The sequence below is a fragment of the Corythoichthys intestinalis genome, chromosome 9 (assembly GCF_030265065.1).
Source record: "Corythoichthys intestinalis isolate RoL2023-P3 chromosome 9, ASM3026506v1, whole genome shotgun sequence".
In the NCBI taxonomy this organism is placed as follows: Eukaryota; Metazoa; Chordata; class Actinopteri; order Syngnathiformes; family Syngnathidae; genus Corythoichthys; species Corythoichthys intestinalis.
This window is the reverse complement of record NC_080403.1, coordinates 25,884,163-25,904,036: the sequence shown is the minus strand read 5'-3', so window position 1 is coordinate 25,904,036 and position 19,874 is coordinate 25,884,163. Positions and strand designations below refer to the sequence as shown.

At 38.1% G+C, this 19,874-nt stretch overlaps 1 protein-coding gene across 3 annotated transcripts in view; it reads right to left on the bottom strand.

The window, feature by feature from the left end:
* Positions 1 to 5,089: 5,089 nt before the first annotated feature.
* Positions 5,090 to 19,874, bottom strand: part of mmel1 (membrane metallo-endopeptidase-like 1) — a 49,213-nt gene continuing 34,428 nt past the window's right edge. For all 3 annotated transcript variants that reach the window (XM_057846744.1, XM_057846745.1, XM_057846743.1), the window contains exons 16-24: positions 19,744 to 19,827; positions 19,551 to 19,654; positions 19,393 to 19,451; positions 19,202 to 19,321; positions 15,486 to 15,619; positions 15,347 to 15,412; positions 15,165 to 15,260; positions 13,179 to 13,255; positions 5,090 to 7,315 (exon numbers count right to left, since the gene is read on the bottom strand). In XM_057846744.1, coding sequence (XP_057702727.1) covers positions 7,216 to 7,315; positions 13,179 to 13,255; positions 15,165 to 15,260; positions 15,347 to 15,412; positions 15,486 to 15,619; positions 19,202 to 19,321; positions 19,393 to 19,451; positions 19,551 to 19,654; positions 19,744 to 19,827 — 840 coding nt within the window. In that variant the 3' untranslated portion in view covers positions 5,090 to 7,215. The remainder of the gene's footprint in view (positions 7,316 to 13,178; positions 13,256 to 15,164; positions 15,261 to 15,346; positions 15,413 to 15,485; positions 15,620 to 19,201; positions 19,322 to 19,392; positions 19,452 to 19,550; positions 19,655 to 19,743; positions 19,828 to 19,874) is intronic.

The following is a 19,874-nucleotide window of genomic DNA, read 5'->3' as shown; positions in this document are numbered from 1 at the left end:
TCATATTGAAATGGAAGGAGCATCAGACCACTGCAAATCTACCGAGACCCGGCCGTCCTTCCAAACTTTCTTCTACTGATCAGAGATGTAGCCAAGAGGCCCATGATCACTCTGGATGAACTGCAGAGATCTACAGCTGAGGTGGGAGAGTCTGTCTATAGGACAACAATCAGTCGTACACTGCACAAATCTGGCCTTTATGGAAGAGTGGCAAGAAGAAAGCCATTTCTCAAAGATATCCATAAAAAGTCTCGTTTAAAGTTTGCCACAAGCCACCTGGGAGACACACCAAACATATGGAAGAAGGTGCTCTGGTCAGATGAAACCAAAATTGAACTTTTTGGCCACAATGCAAAATGACATGTTTGGCGTAAAAGCAACACAGCTCATCACCCTGAACACACCATCCCCACTGTCAAACATGGTGGTGGCAGCATCATGGTTTGGGCCTTCTTTTCTTCAGCAGGGACAGGGAAGATGGTTAAAATTGACGGGAAGATGGATGCGGCCAAATACAGGAACATTCTGGAAGAAAACCTGTTGGTATCTGCACAAGACCTGAGACTGGGACGGAGATTTATTTTCCAACAGGACAATGATCCAAAACATAAAGCCAAATCTACAATGGAATGGTTAAAAAATAAACGTATCCAGGTGTTAGAATGGCCAAGTCAAAGTCCAGACCTGAATCCAATCGAGAATCTGTGGAAAGAGCTGAAGACTGCTGTTCACAAACACTCTGCATCCAACCTCACTGAGCTCGAGCTGTTTTGCAAGGAAGAATGGGCAAGAATGTCAGTCTCTCGATGTGCAAAACTGATAGAAACATACCCCAAGCGACTTGCAGCTGTAATTGGAGCAAAAGGTGGCGCTACAAAGTATTAATGCAAGGGGGCCGAATAATATTGCACGCCCCACTTTTCAGTTTTTTATTTGTTAAAAAAGTTTAAATTATCCAATAAATTTTGTTCCACTTCACGATTGTGTCCCACTTGTTGTTGATTCTTGACAAAAAAATTAAAATTTTATATTTTTATGTTTGAAGCCTGAAATGTGGCGAAAGGTTGCAAGGTTCAAGGGGGCCGAATACTTTTGCAAGGCACTGTATCTAGGTTTAGAAAAAAGCAAACACTTTTTTTTCCATTAAAAAGGAGTTTAATTTTTCAAAACATATTTGCAAATTGGGACATAAGTATAATGTTAAGTTCAATAAAAACTAATATAACTGAAATATATAGCTGAAATATTCGAGATAAAATTAAGATAAATGCAGTCCTTGGTAAGCCTAAACCCACAGCCACAACTTAATATTATTACCATCAGAACAAAAATAATGGAATTATTTTCCATAGAAAGCATGTGTGTATTACTCGTGTCGTGTCTACATTATACACACACTCTCTTTCTCAACACAGACAGTTGCCGGAGAGAAAAAAAACACGTTTTTCCACCGCTAGACACACTAAACATGTTGGGGTTAACTCTCGTAGCTGGTTGGAAACATTCATGACAGTGTTTATGAACCTTTAATTTTGTACGTGTAAATGCAAAATCATATTGGAGGTATTATCTTCTCTGCAGCCACACTCCACAAACATGTTTTACGTGTCGGTCGGCCTTCCTCATCTACTGTAAGCCGCGGCTGTCTGTAACTTTTCTGTTGCCAAAGTATTCATATACCGGCGATTTCGTTTTCTTCGATGGGGACAAAGTTATGGCGTTTCACCTCCTCCAGCCATTGTGTAGCACAACTGACTCACTGACACTGAGCAAAAACTGGTGGGGGACTTGCAGCTGCAAGCGAGGGATTTCTCCCTGCACTTTTGGAACATAAAAAAATACAGTGTATCACAAAAGTGAGTACACCCCTCATATTCCTGCAGATATTTAAGTATATCTTTTCATGGGACAACACTGAAAAAATGAAACTTTGATACAACGAAAAGTAGTCTGTGTGCAACTTATATAATAAAGTTAATTTATTTTCCCCTCAAAATAACTCTAAATGTAGCCATTAATATCTAAGCCCTTGGCAACAAAAGTGAGTACACCCCTTAGAAACTAAGTCCCTATATGTCCAAATTGAGTACTGCATGTCATTTTCCCTCCAAAATATCATGTGGCTCGTTAGTGTTACTAGGTCCAGGTGTGCATAGGGAGCAGGTGTGTTTTATATTTATAGTGCAGCTCTCACACTCTCTCATGCTGGTCACTGAAAGTTCCAACATGGCACCACATGGCAAAGAAATCTCTGAGAATCTTAAAAGAAGTATTGTTGTGCTACATGAAAATGGCCAAGGCTACAAGAAGATTGCCAACACCCTGTAACTGAGCTGCAGCACAGTGGCTAAGATATCCAGCGTTTTGAATGAGCAGGGTCCACTCAGAACAGGCCTCGGGTCGGTCGTCCAAAGAAGCTGAGCACACGTGCTGAGCATCACATCGAAATGCTTTCTTTGAAAAATCGTCGCAGGAGTGCTGTCAGCATTGCTGCAGAGATTGAAGAGGTGGGGGTGGTCAGCCTGTTAGTTTTCAGACCATACGCCACACTCTACATCAAAGTGGTGTGCATGGCTGTCACACCAGGAGGAAGCCTCTTCTGAAGCTGTACACAAAAAAGCCGCAAACAGTTTGCTGAAGACATGTCAACAAAGCACATGGATTACTGGAACCATGTCCTATGGTCTGATGAGACGAAGATTCATTTGTCTGGTTCCGATGGTCTCAAGCATGTGTGGCGGCGACCAGGTGAGGAGTTCAAAGATAAGTGTGTCATGCCTACTGTACAGCCAAGCATGCTGCTGGGAATGTCATGGTCTGGAGCTGCATGAGTGCTGCAGGTGTTGGAGAGTTACATTCCATTGAGGGAAACACGAACTCCAACATGTACTGTGAAATACTGCAGCAGAGCATGATCCCCTCCCTCCAGAAACTGGGTCGCAGGGCAGTGTTCCAGCATGACAATGACCCCAAACACATCCCCAAGATGACCACTGCTTTACTGAAGGGGCTGAGGGTAAAGGTGATGGACCGGCCAAGCATGTCTCTAAACTTGAACCCAATAGAACATCTTTGGGGATCCTCAAGCGGAAGGTGGAGGTGCGCAAAGTCTCAAATATCCGGCAGCTGCGCAATGTCGTCATGGAGGAGTGGAATAGCATTTCAGTGGCAACCTGTGAAGCTCTGGTAAACTCCATGTAAAGGCAGCTAAAGTAAAGGCAGTTCTGGATAATAGCGGCCACACAAAATATTGACAACTGTCATGTTGTATGTTAATGTTGACAACTTTCTCTAAGGGGTGTACTCACTTTTGTTGCCAGGGGTTTGGATATTAATGGCTATGTTTTGAGTTATTTTGAGGGGAAAATAAACTAACTCTATTATATAAGCTGCACACAGACTACTTTTCATTGTGTCAAAGTGTCATTTTGTTCGTTTTGTCCCATGAAAAGATATGCTTAAATATTTGCAGAAATGCGAGGGATGTGCTCACTTCTGTGATGCACTGTAACTAATACCGTAGGGACGGTATGACGGAAATTTTGGGGGGTTTTGAAACCATGACGTTTTCTACCACAGTATACCTTGAAACCGGTAATCGGCACATGTCTAATTAAAACTAGAAGAATTAACAGAAAAGTTAGCAATAATTGACAGGTTTGTAGCTTTGATCTGGCCAGAGACGCCTCGGTAGCGCTACAATCAAAGGCACAAATATGTTAATCATTGTTAAGCTTTGTACACAGTCTAAAGTGTTCTGTGGCAACTCATTCATTGTCTAAGTGAGGCTGTATTAGGCAGCGTGAACGTCAAAGCAAAAAAAAAAAAACACTTTTTCTGTATCGGATCGCGACTCTGAATTGATATGTATGGATAGAATCTCAAAATCAGGTGCCTCGGACTAAAGTCTAGAAATATGTTATAGGGACATCCCAAAGGTGGGAATCTTGGTCACGTAACGATTCGATTACGATTCAGAGGCTCCGATTCGATTATAAATCGATTATTGATGCCCCCAACCCCCCGGTTTTAGTATTTCGTACATTAGTTCCAAAATTGTTTAAAAATCCTCTCAGGTTAAACCTAACTAATATTTCAGTGTCAAGTTAACAGTTGAAAACCGTAAATAAAAAACTCAAGTCCCCATTCTGTATGAGCAGCTTTAAACTACATTAAATTATTTTAATGTTGTGAATTAACCGTTAATGTTGTTAAAATTGCTCCCGTTATTCCATAATTTCCCTTCCGTCTACTTTTGACATGTCGGTTATAAAACTGTTTTATCACTTAAAGATGGCTTCAAGTCAAGATTTTTCCGATTTAGGAGTATTTTAGATAAGTTAACTAGGTTTGCTACAACAGAGCCTTCTAGAGAAGTCTACTGCTTTAAAATGGCGGCTGTTTACTAATGCCGGCAAGTTTGTCATTTTGCATCTAGTTCGCTATATATGTTGTAACGCTACCTTCGTCTGTCATTTCGCATCTAGTTCTACATGTATGTGATATCTACTGTAGCCGTATGTGGCCGTATGTTTGTAGCAACTAGCCACTGGGCGTTGTTTGTAGCAGCTGTCGGTCGCAGTTAGGTATTGTTTTTTTATTAGCGGCATGAGTTGAACATGATATTTACTCTCGTTCTGTTCCTCATTGCGCCCCGAAGACCGCGCTGACTGTGTTTTAGTTCGGCTTTGCCTGGTATAATTCAATAATCGGAATTTGGATGTTTGTAAATCGTACTCGAATCTTCCTTGGCCGAATTGCAAATAATCTAAGAATCGGAAATTTCGCACGCCTCTAGACATCCCTAGTATTCATATAATACAGTTTAATCCAGGCTAAGGGGGTTTATCTGTGAATTATGAAGATTGGTGTCTATAAAAGGGATCCAGGAAGCCATGTCTCTGCACAATTGCTGCTTTTATGAGAAAAAGTTTACACCCCCCCCCCCCCAAAAAAAAAAAAAAAAAAAAAACCTTCCTGCGATGGGACTATTGCGAATACGCACATTGCGATGGCGATGTTCAAACAATATCTTGTGAAGGCCTAATTTAAAATATGTATCATGAAAAGAAATAGGCAAATACACATTTCATTAATTTTATTGGGATATTCACTTTAATGGCAATTGTTATAGGTTAGTGTCACAAAAATAGCAGTCATTGTAGAAATCCAATTAACACAGTAACATTCATAAGACATTATTTCATTGTATATTTAAAATTTGGCCAAGCAACTATGCAACCTCATAAATAGATAAATAAATTCCTCTCACATGTTTACATACATATACATATGTATCATATGTATACCAAAAAAGTAATTGGCTGGTAATGACTCAGTTTCACCATGTGGATGTAACCTGATGTATCTGTATGGAAATAATTATGTATAGAACATCAAACTAAGACAGTAACACACATGTATGTCTACTACTTATATTGCAGAATATAGAACATTCAGACTAAACAGTCACAAGGCATCCTGAATGTCTCTCTTTTTTTCATTTTTTTTTCTTTTTTAAAGCTCTCAGCGGCACAAAGGAACACTAATCACCCCTATGTATTGTACACTCAACTCCCCTTTTCCCTGTGCTCCGCTTTGATTTTTGAGCCATTATGTGGTAATAAAGATAGAAAATAACAGTCCCAGCCTCATTCGTTTGCGTTCACATTGGCTGTCACAAAGCCTCAGCATCCTTTCATCTCTACTAAATAAATGTGAGCTACATTTACTTGCTGTTGCCTGATCAGTCCACTGTTTGCGTGTAATTGCTTTTGTCCAAAAGGCTGAAAATCCAGAATTAACTCATGTATGTGTATATGTTGGCCTATGTTATTGTGCTAATTTGACGAATGTAATCTTGTTTAATCCCCTAAATGTCACATGCAGTTGTGAAAGTAGAGAGAAGATGCTAAAGGTAATTGAAAATCACTACCTACAAGCTCTCACAATTGCCATTAAAAAAAAAAAAAGAGCAGACATACAGATGAAGGAAATTTGACAAAAACACCCCAAAAGTAAAAGTTATCCAGAAAGAAATCCTTAACCGAAAATGGTACCAAACTCAAATCATTGAACTTTTCATTTTGTATGTATTTATGTATAAATTTAGATTTTTATTTAGTATGGTTTTGTTCACATTTATAAGCAAATTAGAAAACATTAATAAATGCTCAAATGTAAAGGAATCTGTAGTCAAAAATGGTATTCACAATAGCTAAAAGTTCCAAAGTAGGTAAATACTACATTTTTTGTTTTTTTATTTGTCAGTAAACAGACAAAGCAGAGCCAATGAGAAAAAGGTTAATGACAACACTCAAACTGAAAAGGAAATCTAGATTCAGAAACCTTACTCACAATAGCTATCGCAAAAATGTTGGTCTTTTTTTAGGGCTGGGCACTTTTTTCATCTTTGCTAAAATTAGTTTCTCCTTTTTCGCAATTTGAAAGGTTATTCGCCACAATTGGATGACTGAAAATTTTACCAAAAAACACATTCTCCTGAAACATGAAACTGTTACATCTTTTGTATAAAAATGTTTCATCAGGTGACATTTTAATCATTTGAACAGTTTTTTTCCCCCTCAATCCAGCAATTAAATTTTAAATAAATTGTGTACCAGGTTCTTCAAAGTGGTTTTATGTTTTGAATAAGCCACTTAAATTGTTTATGAAACTAAAAGTAGTGTGGATGCCTGTAGTTTGAGACACTCAGCGAAAGCTTCTGAAAATCCTTGTTTGATTTTTTTTTTCCCAAGTTATTGTTAAAAGCTGAAGCTTACCCAGAATGTTAATTTAAGATTCAAACTGCAGAGACTGAAGTCTTAAGTCTGTCAGGTAATTTGCTGCACTTAACAGTCAATAGGCAAACTCATCGAGCGGAACTAATTCTGTTGTAGCTGCTGATGTTTTCATTAATGCTGTAAGCACTTCATGTCGGTCGAATGAAAACATCATAAAGATCTGCTCTAGAGATTTGCATGGAACATTCTCAGAAGAAAAGGTTTTACGCAAAATGTTAGCGTTGCCTTGGGAATTCACGAGAGTTTGCATTCAAGCCATGAAACGATCTGTAATGTCACTGGTTGCAAATACGACAACAGTGACTGCAATAATTGCTGTCACCCCAAATACAATGAAATGAGCCTCTTGCAGACAGTCAGCATCAAGACAGTGCCACCATCAACTGCCATAACAGGAATGATGACAAACATTCTACCACACGCGGCACTTCTGCTCTGGATTCATCGGACTGCCTTTTTGGCACTGGAATGCTTCTGAAAAAGCTTCAAAATTCTGGAGCGAACCAAGAACCCTGCGGGCAGAAGAAGAGAACATGAGGATGAGATGGCAAATGCTATTCACATCAGTTATTCCTGAATTGCAGTTAAAAGCTTAAATTTGTTTCTCAGCAGTCTTTACAGTATTTCCTCAATTGTTTTTGTACGTTTCTCAGATCAGACTTGCAATTCTCAAAACTACTTGTTCAATCCTCACAACATCGCACCACTAGTGCACATCAAAAAAGCAGTTTCTCATTCCTTCGAGTGGGTTGCAGATGTTTTTGTGCATCCATGCAAATGATTTTGTACAATTCTCTGCTGTTTCCTACATTATCAATTGTATCTGCCATGATGGTCAAAATTAATTATCGTGGATCTTTAACGAATAGTCTCACCACTAGGGGTGTGACAAAATATCGAAATGGTGATATAGCATGATACTTTTATCCCAAAACAAAAGGTTATCAATATGCTCCTGCCACAAATCGAGATATCGTTTTTAAAAGGTGTCACTGTTTATTTAAAAAAAAAAAAAGGGAACCAACAAGTTGCTACCAAAATCTTTCACCATAATAGTGTCTCAGTTAACTCTAAGGCTGCATTGCTGTGCTCGACGCCCAATCCATTTAGACTGGGAACGTTTGTTCATTTGAAACCAGAGCATTTACAGTTATTCTGTCCAATTTTCAGGGTATTTACAGGTCAATTGATGTTCATTTTAGGGCATTTACTGGTCATTTCATGTTGAGTTTGAGTCACTGCCTATTCATTCGGGTAATTCCCTGGTCACTTCCTGTTCTGTAACTCAAAATAAACAGGAAGTGGCAGGAAGTGACCCATAAAATACCCCCAAATCAACAGGAAGTAACTGAAAATCAACAGGCAAATGACCTGAAATGGCCCAAAATTACCCCATTGCCTGGCATTGGCTGTCACTGACGACCATAGACGTAGTGCTGCAACGATTAATCAATCAACTCGAGTAATCGATTAGAAAAAAATATTCAAATTAAATTTTGTTGCTTCGAGTATTCGTTTAATTAAAGTGGCGTTGTAATGGTTTATTTTGAAAGTGTTTTCATTTTGTTTAATTGATTAGATTAGTGTCGATACACTGCCCGCTGGTCTGCCTCTTTTCACATGGCTGAATCCAACTGCTCCCTGTTAAGACCAACATAAGCTTTTGTTTGAGCTAATGTTTTTTAATGCATTCATAATTTAGTTTATAGATATATTTACGGTAGCCGTTTTTTCTTGGGAATATGTGTCTGAACCATTTGTTAAGAGCATTGTAAAAAATAACTTTAGCATGTTATAGCATTTAAGCTAGTGGACTTTTTCTATGTAAGTTAGCCAATTGTTCTAATGTTGTACATAGATACTCATTTAAAAAAAAGATTAATACCGTTTGATGCTCAGCTCAGGTATTTTAATTTTTCATGTACAGTTGTGGTCAAAAGTTTACATACACTTGTGAAGAACATAATGTCATGGCTCTCTTGAGTTTCCAGTTATTTCTACAACTCTGATTTTTCTCCAATAGAGTGATTGGAACAGATACTTCTTTGTCACAAGGAACATTCATGAAGTTTGGTTCTTTTATGACTTTATTATGGGTTAACAGAAAAAGTGATCAAATCTGCTGGGTCAAAAATATACATACAGCAACACGAATTAGCAATTTCATGTGAGTGATTATTGACTTGAACAGTCATTGACTTGAACAAGCCAGGAAAGTCACTTGGAGCCATTTCAAAGCAGCTGCAGGTCCCAAGAGCAACAGTGCAAACAATTGTTTGTAAGTATAAAGTGCATGGCACTGTTTTGTCACTGCCACGATCAGGAAGAAAACGCAAGCTATCACCTGCTGCTGAGAGAAAATTGGTCAGGAGGGTGAAGATTCAACCGAGAATCACCAAAAAGCAGATCTGCCAAGAATTAGAAGCTGCTGGAACACAGGTGTCAGTGTCCACAGTCAAGCGTGTTTTGCATCTCCATGGACTGAGAGGCTGCCGTGCAAGAAGGAAGCCCTTGCTCCAAAAGTGGCACCTTAAGGCTCGACTGAAGTTTGCTGCTGATCACATGGACAAAGATAAGACCTTCTGGAGGAAAGTTCTGTGGTCAGACGAAACAAAAATCGAGCTGTTTGGCCACAATGCCCAGCAATATGTTTGGAGGAGAAAAGGTGAGGCCTTTAACCCCAAGTACACCATGCCTACCGTCAAGCACGGTGGTGGTAGTATGATGCTGTGGGGCTGTTTTGCTGCCAATGGAACTGGTGCTTTACAGAAAGTAAATGGGCTAAAGAAGAAGGAGGATTGCCTTCAAATTCTTCAAGATAACCTAACGTCATCAGCCCGAAGATTGGGTCATGGGCGCAGTTGGGTGTTCCAACAGGACAATGACCCCAAACACACATCAAAAGTGGTAATGGAATGGCTAAATCAGGCTAGAATTAAGGTTTTCGAACGGCCTTCCCAAAGTCCTGACTTAAACCCCATTGAGAACTTGTGGACAATGCTGAAGAAACAAGTCCATGTCAGAAAGCCATCAAATTTAACTGAACTGCACCAATTCTGTCAAGAGGAGTGGTCAAAGATTCAACCAGAAGCTTGCCAGAAGCTTGTGGATGGCTACCAAAGGCGCCTAATTGAAGTGAAAATGGCCAAGGGACATGTTACCAAATATTAGCGCTGCTGTATGTATAGTTTTGACCCAGCAGATTTGATCACTTTTTTCTGTTCACCCATAATAAAGTCATAAAAGAACCAAACTTCATGGATGATTTTTGTGACAAAGAAGTATATGTTCCAATCACTCTATCAGAGAAAAATCAGAGTTGTAGAAATAACTGGAAACTCAAGAGAGCCATGAGATTATGTTCTTCACAAGTGTATGTAAACGTTTGACCACAACTGTACCTTATCCGATTACTTGATTATTCGAACTAACTAGTCCATCGATTAATCGACTACTAAAATATTCGATAGCTGCAGCCCTACATAGACGTTCAATCCGTTTGAAGTGGGAGGGATGGCATTCGTTCATTCGCTGCCACCCTCCCAGTTCAAATGGATTGGACATCTACTAGTGATAAACTCATTCCAATTCACAGCAGAAGCTTGTTTTTCCTGTTCATTAGTTGGTTGTAGAATATCCTAGAATGATCTCCTGACCAATGTATCGATAATCGTTGTATCGTCAGATCATCATTATCATGAGCTTTGTATCGCAAATCGTATCGTATTGTGAGGTACCAAGAGGTTCCCACTCCTACTCAGCAGAACCACAACATCTAGTCATTATTTCATTGCCCTTTACAGGCAAAATGGATGAACGTGTTGTCAGAATATGTCAACGTGTGTGCTCATTTCTGAGCATTTTAAATACTTGTTTTAAGTAATTTATTTTAACCTGCCATAATTTGCAATCGTTTGGGACAATGCGCGTTTCCACCACGCCAACATAATAAGGGAATGGTTTGCAATCTACAACAGAATGGTAATGAAGTTCCTACCACTATACTCCCCATTCAGTCAATACAATACAACCCATACAATCCCATAGAAGATTTTTTTTCTTCACATGGAGATGGCAAGTGTATGATTGCTAGCCTCACAATCAGATGACTTTCCTGGATGCCATGAATGCAGCATGCAGTGACATCACAGCAGATGCCTGCATTGGCTGTGTAAGGCATTCAAGAAGATTCTCTCCATGCTGTATAGCAAGAGAGGACATCCGTTGTGACCTGGATGAAAATTTGTGGCCAAGCAGAGAGGAACGTCAAGATGTGTAGAAGGAATGAGTGAATAATCCTGACAGCATTTTAAGTTTAGTTGTGCCGATTGTCTTATGTTCACATTTGTAATTTTGCTTTTATATTTCTTTGTGATACTCAGTGCTGTCTTTTGCTTTCTGTATTGTAGTGCTGCAACGATTAATTGATTAACTCAAGTATTCGATTAGAAAAAAATATTCAAATTAAATTTTATTGCTTCGAGCATTCGTTTAATTAAAGTGGCGTTGTAATGGTTTATTTTGAAAGTGTTTGCATTTAGTTTTATTGATTAGGGCGGATACACTGCTCTCTGGTCTGCCTTATTTCACATGGCTGAATCCAACTCTTCTCTGATAAGACCAACGTAAGCTATGTTTTTGTTTGAGCTAATGTTTTTTATGCATTCATAATTTAGTTTATAGGCATATTTAGCCGTTTTTGTGGGAATATGTGTCTGAACCATTTGTTAAGAGCATTGTAAAAAAAAAAAAAAAAAAAAATTTGCATTTTATAGCAATGAACCTAGCAGACTTTTGCTATGTAAGTTAGCCAATTGTTCTGTTGTTGTCATTGTTTTTTATACCGTTTGAGGCTCAGCTCAGGTATTTTAAAATTTTCGTGTTCCTCATCAGATTCCTCGATTATTCGAGCTAACTAGTTCATCGATTAATCGACTCCTAAAATAATCGATAGCTGCAGCCATACTGTGTTGCAATGACATGATCTGTAAAGGTTGCAAAAACAGGAAAAGTGTAAACTGAATCTTGTCCAGTCTCTAGCAATCAATCTCCCACACACAAAGTTGTAATTTGCAATTTTCATCAAAACTTACGTACACCATCTTCGGCGTCAGAGCCTTTCACCAGGGTAACTTTTCAACTGAGAGCATGACTAAGCAATTTGACTGTCTTGTCTGTACACAATGAAACAAGGACTTATCATTCTGACAGCACTGACATGTTCTTGACACAGAAATTTAATTTAGAGCGATAGACAAAGTATTTTGCACAGAAAACTGGCTTTTGCTGGTAATGTTGTTTTGCTCCTTGTGTGACATTTTGTGAAGATTAAACAAGTAGTTTTGAGAATTTCAATTCTTATCTGAGAAACGTACCAAAGCAATTGAGAAAAACTGTAAAGACTGCTGAGAAAGTAATTTAAGCTATTAACTGCAATTCAGCAATAACTGGTCTGAATGGCATGATAAAGCGATGTTACTGGAAATTTATGAAATAGTTGCAGATTTTGGGTGAAGTGGGATACTCGAACAAAATAGAGGACGTACAAAAATCTGGAAAAACTGTCCTATCAGTTTGAGTTGTGAAGAAACCCAGAACAAAATTAAGCACTCAGGAAAAACTGGAATACCCAGGGAAAAATTAAGTTCCTATAGAATTCCAAGAATCCCTGGAGAAGTGCCAGTGAAAACGTGTACCAGGATAAAAATTTTTTGAACATGCTGCATGAACATACTGTGCGTTCCTGACGGACAACACGATCGATAACTGCTTTCTTTTTTTTTTTTTTTTAACAAGGATCAGAAGCAAATGGGGCAATCCACATTAAAGAGGCAATCAGCAGTTGTGCCCATGATCAGTTCATCAAATCCCCCGTAACTTTTATTTTTATATATCAAACCAAACTGAACAACCAACCCGAAAAAAAATATGAACCCCCCCGAAAAAAAAAAAGGGGGGGGGGGAACCCACGACGAAACCCACACCCCCGTCTCCCAAGGCCCCCGGCACATATCTCCAAAACCATGTATTATTATTATTATGCCCCTTTAAAGGGGAAAAGAACAAAGGCTAAATAACAAAAGTGTACATACTGTATACATTATGAGGGTTTTCAGGCATATTTCAAAAATTTACAATATGACAATCTGTGCTCCTAACATATAACAAAAAAAGGGTTCCAAGTGTTCTCAAAGGACGCAGAAGATCCACCAAGTGTCAGTCTAATTTTCTCCAACTTGAGAAAATACATCATCTCCTTGATCCAATAGCCTTGCGTTGGCGGTACTGAAGATTTCCATTGATAACTGTTTTCTAATGCTTATTTTGTTTGTGGCTAGCATAAGATAATTTAACCTGGTGGCATATTTACCTTACCTGTATTGTAATGGGCTGTGGGAATCTGTTTTAATGGTCTGGCTGGCAAATTCTGGCCGATAAGCACCGCACCAAACCTGGACGAAGCAAAGTGAACATTCAGAGTGGAGCAGTGTTGTTTTTGGCAGCCCTTTCAATTTTGTCTTAGCCTTAGTCTTGGTCATTTCAAAATGTCTTCCTCTTAGTCTACTTTTATTCGACGAAATCTTAAGCAAATTTCGTGTAGTTTTAGTCGACAGTTACTCATTGTTCTGATCTTTAAAATTCAAACGTTTTAGTCCAAAAATAAACGCTTCCAACAATTTCGAATGAACATAGACAGACGAGCAAAAATAGTAGCGTCTACAAGGAAAACGCCAACTTCGTGATGATGATACACACTCGGCAGGAAAAGTAGTACATTATTTTCAAATAAACCCACTTAGAAGCCACAAACTATGTTAAACTATGTTAAAAATGAGTGATATCTGAACGTTTAAGAGGATGCTCGCCACGCTAAAGTTGATGCTAATACTAACGCGAATGCTATCCTAATGCAACGAGTTATTTAGTCTGTGATGATCACTCAGCACAGAGATTTAAAGTCTAAAGCAACATTGCATATTGTCTCTTGCCAAGATAACAAAACAAATCTTAATGTGTTTTCAAATGAGCAAAATGAAGCGCAGTCTAACTTGAAACACATCTTAAACTCTGGTGAGAAGAGTGAGGGGGAGGCGCAGTACATCTCACATGAGTGACACGATACTGCTACAATGCAAGCTGACGTACTCCACGCTAGTGCTGCAACGATTACAGATTCAGAGATTTATTTGTCATGGACACCAGCTCTCACAAGATGACAACAGATGCAACGAAATTCCGTTCTATGAGTGAGCATCGGGCCGCTGCAAACTTTGTTCCGCGCCGCCATTTCTCTCTTCTTCAGAAGAGAGAGAAGAAGAGATTAATCGATTAACTTGAGTAATTCGATTAGGAAAAAAGTTTCGAACCCAATTTTGCTGCTTCGAGTATTCGTTTAATTATAGTGGCAATGTAATGGTTTGTTTTGAAAGTGTTAGCATTTGATTTTATTGATTTTGGGTGGATATACTGCCCTAAAGTAGCAACAGTGAATACGACATAACTCATTCAACATGGCTGAATCCAGCTGCTCCCTGTTAAGACCAACATAAGGTAAGTTTTTGTTTGAGTTAATGTATTTTTATGCATTCGTTAATTAGTATATTTAGCTGTTTTTTTGTGTGGGAATATGTGTTTGAACAATTTGTTAAAAGCATTGTAGAAAAAAATGTTAGCTTTTTATAGCATTTAGGCTAGTAGACTTTTGCTATGCAAGTAAGCCAAATGTTCACTTGTTGTACTCACTTGTAGATCCTAATTTTTTTTAATACCATTTGAGGCTAAGATCAGGTATTTGAATTCATTTCTAAATAAAAGTGCAATCATGCATAGTTTGGAGCAACTATTTTTGTATTATTTTTGTATTCACATTTAATGCTCTTCTGAAAGTGCAATCCTAGCAAGCCTTTGTTTTACATCTCCTAAAATGTATTCTGCAATGCATTAAATGTTCCTAATCCCATTGTTCAAACTAATTAGTTGATAGATTAATCGACTTCTGAAATAATTGATGGCTGCAGCCCTACTCCACGACACGTACAACATGAAAAGGTCACGCTAACTCACGCATTGTGAACATACAGTATTACAGAAACTACGTATGTTGCATTTTCGTCTCGTTGTCTTCTCGTCACACAAAAACTGGCATTCGTCTCGTTACGTTCTAGTCTCCTGAGCAACGTTTTTGGCTCGTCATCATCATGAAAAAAATTGTTTGTCAACGAAATATTTTCGTTATTGTCATTGTTGGCGAAAGCAACACTGGAGTGGAGAATGTTTTGTTTTTTTTTTTAATTACCAATGCACTGCTATTTTTTTCTGATTGGGCCTCCTTTATACATACATATATTTTTCTTTGCTTACTTGGGCAAAATTAAGAAAAAACAGCTGTTTGTGATCCAAGTCTAGACCGGGCAGACGAGGCTCTTCCCCGTTTGTCTCCACCCACTTTAAGTAAGCCTGTGAACAGGTGAAAAACACTTTCAAAACACACGTGTTGTGTGAAACTTTAACTCACACAAATATTTTAGCATCTTTAAGGCCACCTTGTAGGCTTGGCGAACTCCTCCATTGTCTGCAATGTTTTCCCCTAAAGTGCCAATTCCGCTCACCTACAATGAAAAGCCCGTAAATGCACAAAAGCACATCTTGGTGTCTTTGGTCTATATCATGAAAAAGGCTTACATTTTGACCACCCGCGAGTTTCCAGCTGAATTTGCTATACTGTTGCACCATGCACTGTGACTGCTCCTTGAAATGCTCCGCAGAATAATTGCTCCACCAGTTCAGCATGTTGCCATCCTTGTCGAAATTTCTCCCTATAATGGAAAACCAGGTATGGTACGTCAATCAAGTACATATTGAGCTGTACTGTCAACAGATTTAGATTTTTTTCATTTCATTAGGAAGGAGTTTTTCCGGAGTACACTGAATACTAGGAAATTCGGAGAAACCCTGACTATCAGAAAAATACGCTGGACACTGAAGTACCTTTACAAAACTAAGGTGTGAAGGAAACCCTAAGATCGAAACAGCTAGGTTATTGGAGAAAAGAGTATAAGCATGCAGGCACAGGAAGGGTGGAAGCAGGGCACATTGAAAGTGACCCGAAGTGGAAATGTCAGAATCAAAATGGGAAACAGTAGTTGTAACTGCAGACATGCCATGCCTTTATTTTGAAATGTTCACCGGAAGTGTATATGCGGCGTCACTAAATGTAAGCATAGACTTCATAACGTATTAACGGGACGCGGGACCATTAAATAGGGGGCCTGCATCGTTTGCGAGGCTGTCAAAGCTGACCGAGTGGAATCACAGGCAAAGAGCTTTTTTCGTTGAAAATTCTTGTGAATAAATGCTTAAATTGCTGAAATCTTTATAGATATGGACGTAAAACAGTCTTGATTCTTGGTTAAAAGCAAAAAAATCGTGCAGTTAGCCTTTATTTTATGAAATATGTCGAAGTACAACGCTCGTGTGTTAGTAAATTAAGCTAGCGGCCGCCTTATCTAAACAGAGCATTTCTGGTGAAAATTCTTGTGAATAAATGCTTAAATCCCCAAATTCTTTATAGATATGGTCGTAAAACAGTCTAGATTCTTGGTTAAAAGCAAAAAAAAAACAAAAAACTGCAGTTCGCATTTATTTTACGTAAATATGTCGAAGTACAATGCTAGTCTGTTAGTGACCTTAGTATGTAAACAGAGGTTTTCCGGTGAAAGGTCTTATGATTAAATGCTTAAATCCCCGAATTCTTTATAGATATGGACGTAAAACAGTCTCAATTCTTGATTAAAAGCAAAAAAAAAAAAAAAAAAAACGTGCAGTTAGCATTTATTTTATGTAAATATTAAGAATTATGGCTAAAGTTGTTGTTTTGATAAGCATTAAACATCTGTGAAAGAACTGGAGTCTGATATTCAATCAACGAGCGGTACAGTAGTTGTTATTCTACTACCAGACCATATTTTGTCAACACGTACTTTTAGTAGTAGTAAAATATAATAATGCATTATTACCGTAATTTTCTGACGATAAGCCGCTACTTTTTCCCCATCATTTTGAATCCTGCGGCTATATGTCCAGTGCGTTTTTTTTTCTTCCATTTATTGGGTTAATAGTAAGCCTGAACGATATATCGTTTAAACATTGCCATCGCGATGTGCGCATACGCGATAGTCCCATCATTGCAAGCACGTGCGATAGTTTTTTTTTTTTTTAATCCACATAAGCCTTGCTTTCTGCTCTGCGCACAGCCTCATACCCTCCCACTCCCAGCCCTTTGTTCCTCTCAGTCACTGCAGCACTTGTTTCTTCAAGTTAACGATGCTCGTTGTCTTTGATCTTGCCAAAAAAACGGACTTCAAAGCGGAGCAATGTGTCAATCATTGTTTAACTTGTTAAACAGTTTCTGCAAGGAAGCCGCGCTGGAATGAATGTGTATGTGTATGTGGAGACGTTTGAGACATAAAACAAATGCCAGAAGTGATCATGAGGAGTTTGAAATTTCTACATGTCACTCCAAGAGTCACAGTTAAGGTAGATAAACAGAAGCATTTAATAGAACCAAGCATTTTTCTACTACAGTACTTTATTCTTGTTCAAAAATGATTTGGTTGGACATGTTTAAAACTGATAATAATTATGACATTTGAAGTGCTTAAAAATCATTTATTTATATACATTTTATAAATCACTTTGGGGGAAAAAGTGAGAAAAAACATGTCTAATGCTAAATCTGAATAAATACATTGAGCACAAAAAACAAAAAAAAAACAAAAAAATTGGGGAGGTGCGCTACTTCGCGGTTTTTCACTTATCGCGGCGGGTTCTGGTCCCCATTAACCGCGAAAAATGAGGGATCACTGTACACTGTTGTGATGGTGAGTCATCCAAAGTCTTTCCAAACAGCTATTCAAGTCATCTAGTGAAAATGTCTTTAAAAAAAAAAAAAAATCTATATATATATATATATATATATATATATATGCACAGTATATATGTTCTTTTTTTAATATCGCAATATAATATCGCAATACATCGCAAACCCCCCAAAAATCGCAATAATAGTTTTTTCCAATATCGTTCAGGCCTATAATAGTAGGGCTGTCAAAATTATCGGGTTAATGGTTAATGATTAATTTTTTAGATTAATCACGTTAAGATATTTGATGCATTTAAAGCACATTAAAATGACAGCACAGTGTAATGTCCACTTGTTACTTGTGTTTTTTGGTGTTTTTGTCACCCTCTGCTTTCGCTTGGGTGCGACTGATTTTATGGGTTTCAGCACCACATTAGCATTGTGTAATTATTGACATCAATGGCGAGCTACCAGTTTATTTTTGACGGAAAATTTTACAAATTTTTATTAAAACAAAAACATTAAGAGGGGTTTTAATATAAAATTTCTGTAACTTGTACTAACATTTATCTTTTAAGAATTACAAGTCTTTCTATCCATGGATCGCTTTAACAGAATGTTAATAATGTTAATGCCATCTTGTTGATTTATTGTTATAATAAACAAATACAGTACCTATGTACCGTATGTCTAATGTATATATCCGTCTTGTGTCTTATCTTTCCATTCCAACAATACCTTACAGAAAAATATGGTATATTTTATAGATGGCTTGAATTGCGATTAATTACGATTAATCAATTTTTAAGCTGAGGAATAAGCTGTAATTAACTCGATTAAAATTTTTAATCATTTGACATCCTAGTTAATAGGTAACATTTAATTTGACAGCGGCATCATAAGACTGCCATAAGACCGTCATAATTACGACATGACACTATCATGGGCATTAATGAATGATTATGACTGATGTTATTAAGTGTCGTCCAGCAAATTATGTCACTATCTCCATTTGTATCCACTGTCAAATGAAGTGTTACCAAATACCATAACTAGCAATTAATAAAACAACTGGAACAGTAACTAAAGAAATCATTAGCATCGAACATGAATTTTAATTGCTATTTACATCTGTATCGCTGCAATGCATGCTAGGAGGCATGTTGGATGACAACAGTGTTTATGGCAGGCGGCAGCAGAAGTTGAATGTCTCCTTCAAGGGAGCAGTGATGGGCAAATGAAGCTTCTTGAAGCAATCAAGCTTTACAGCCAATTGGTTCAAAGCTTCATGGTGGTTGATTTGGTCTTACTCTATGTTGCCGCTGTCAAATCAATTGTTACCAGATAATCTTTTGGTGTAAATATCCCATAATACAGTGTGGACAGCTACAATTTATAGTCCAGTGCAACTTTTCTTTGAACAAATGCCGTTTTCGTGTCAAATTTGGTGGGTGGAGGCTTATACTCAAGTGCGCCTTATAGTCTGAAATATACGGTTATACTATTTTGAAAGCAGCCACTAATTACCCAGTCCTACCATTGTCATCAAATCCATGGGTGATCTCATGGCCGATGACCATTCCGATTCCACCAAAGTTCAGAGCTTGCTGTTGATGTTCACTAAAGAATGGTGGCTGCAGGATGCCAGCTGGAAACACTATTAAAAAGACGATACAGATGGTTGTCACTGGGGAGGTTATTCAAAGGTTTCGACATTGAAGATCTTACCGATCTGGTTTCTGTTTGAAGAGTAAAACGCATTAACCACGGCAGGACCGATGATCCACCTTAAGAGAGACCAGGAATGTTTATAATTCTGTCGTTAAGCATTCCTCAGGGGAAAAAAAAATACTTCAGTGTTTATCATTCGGTGTGCATCGACTTACATGTTGGGGTCCACCGGCTCCCTAAGCCTCTTCAGACTCTTGTGGGACTCGGACTTGAGATTCTCCAGGATGTTCTCAAAGTAGTGCTCCTTAGTAAAATTCAACTGAATGTAAAATATAGTCCAGAAAATAGTCAAATTTAGTGATCGTAAGGATAATTCTGTTACCTAAAACGTATAGTGATTATTCTTACATGAGCATACTCTTGGTCTAGCTTTTGGTTACTCTTCTCCAGAATGTGATCTGGATAGCCAATATGCTCTTTGATGGCCAAGGCCTGTGGGGAAAACACCTTAAATTTACAGATTCTTGATTCAAAGGAAA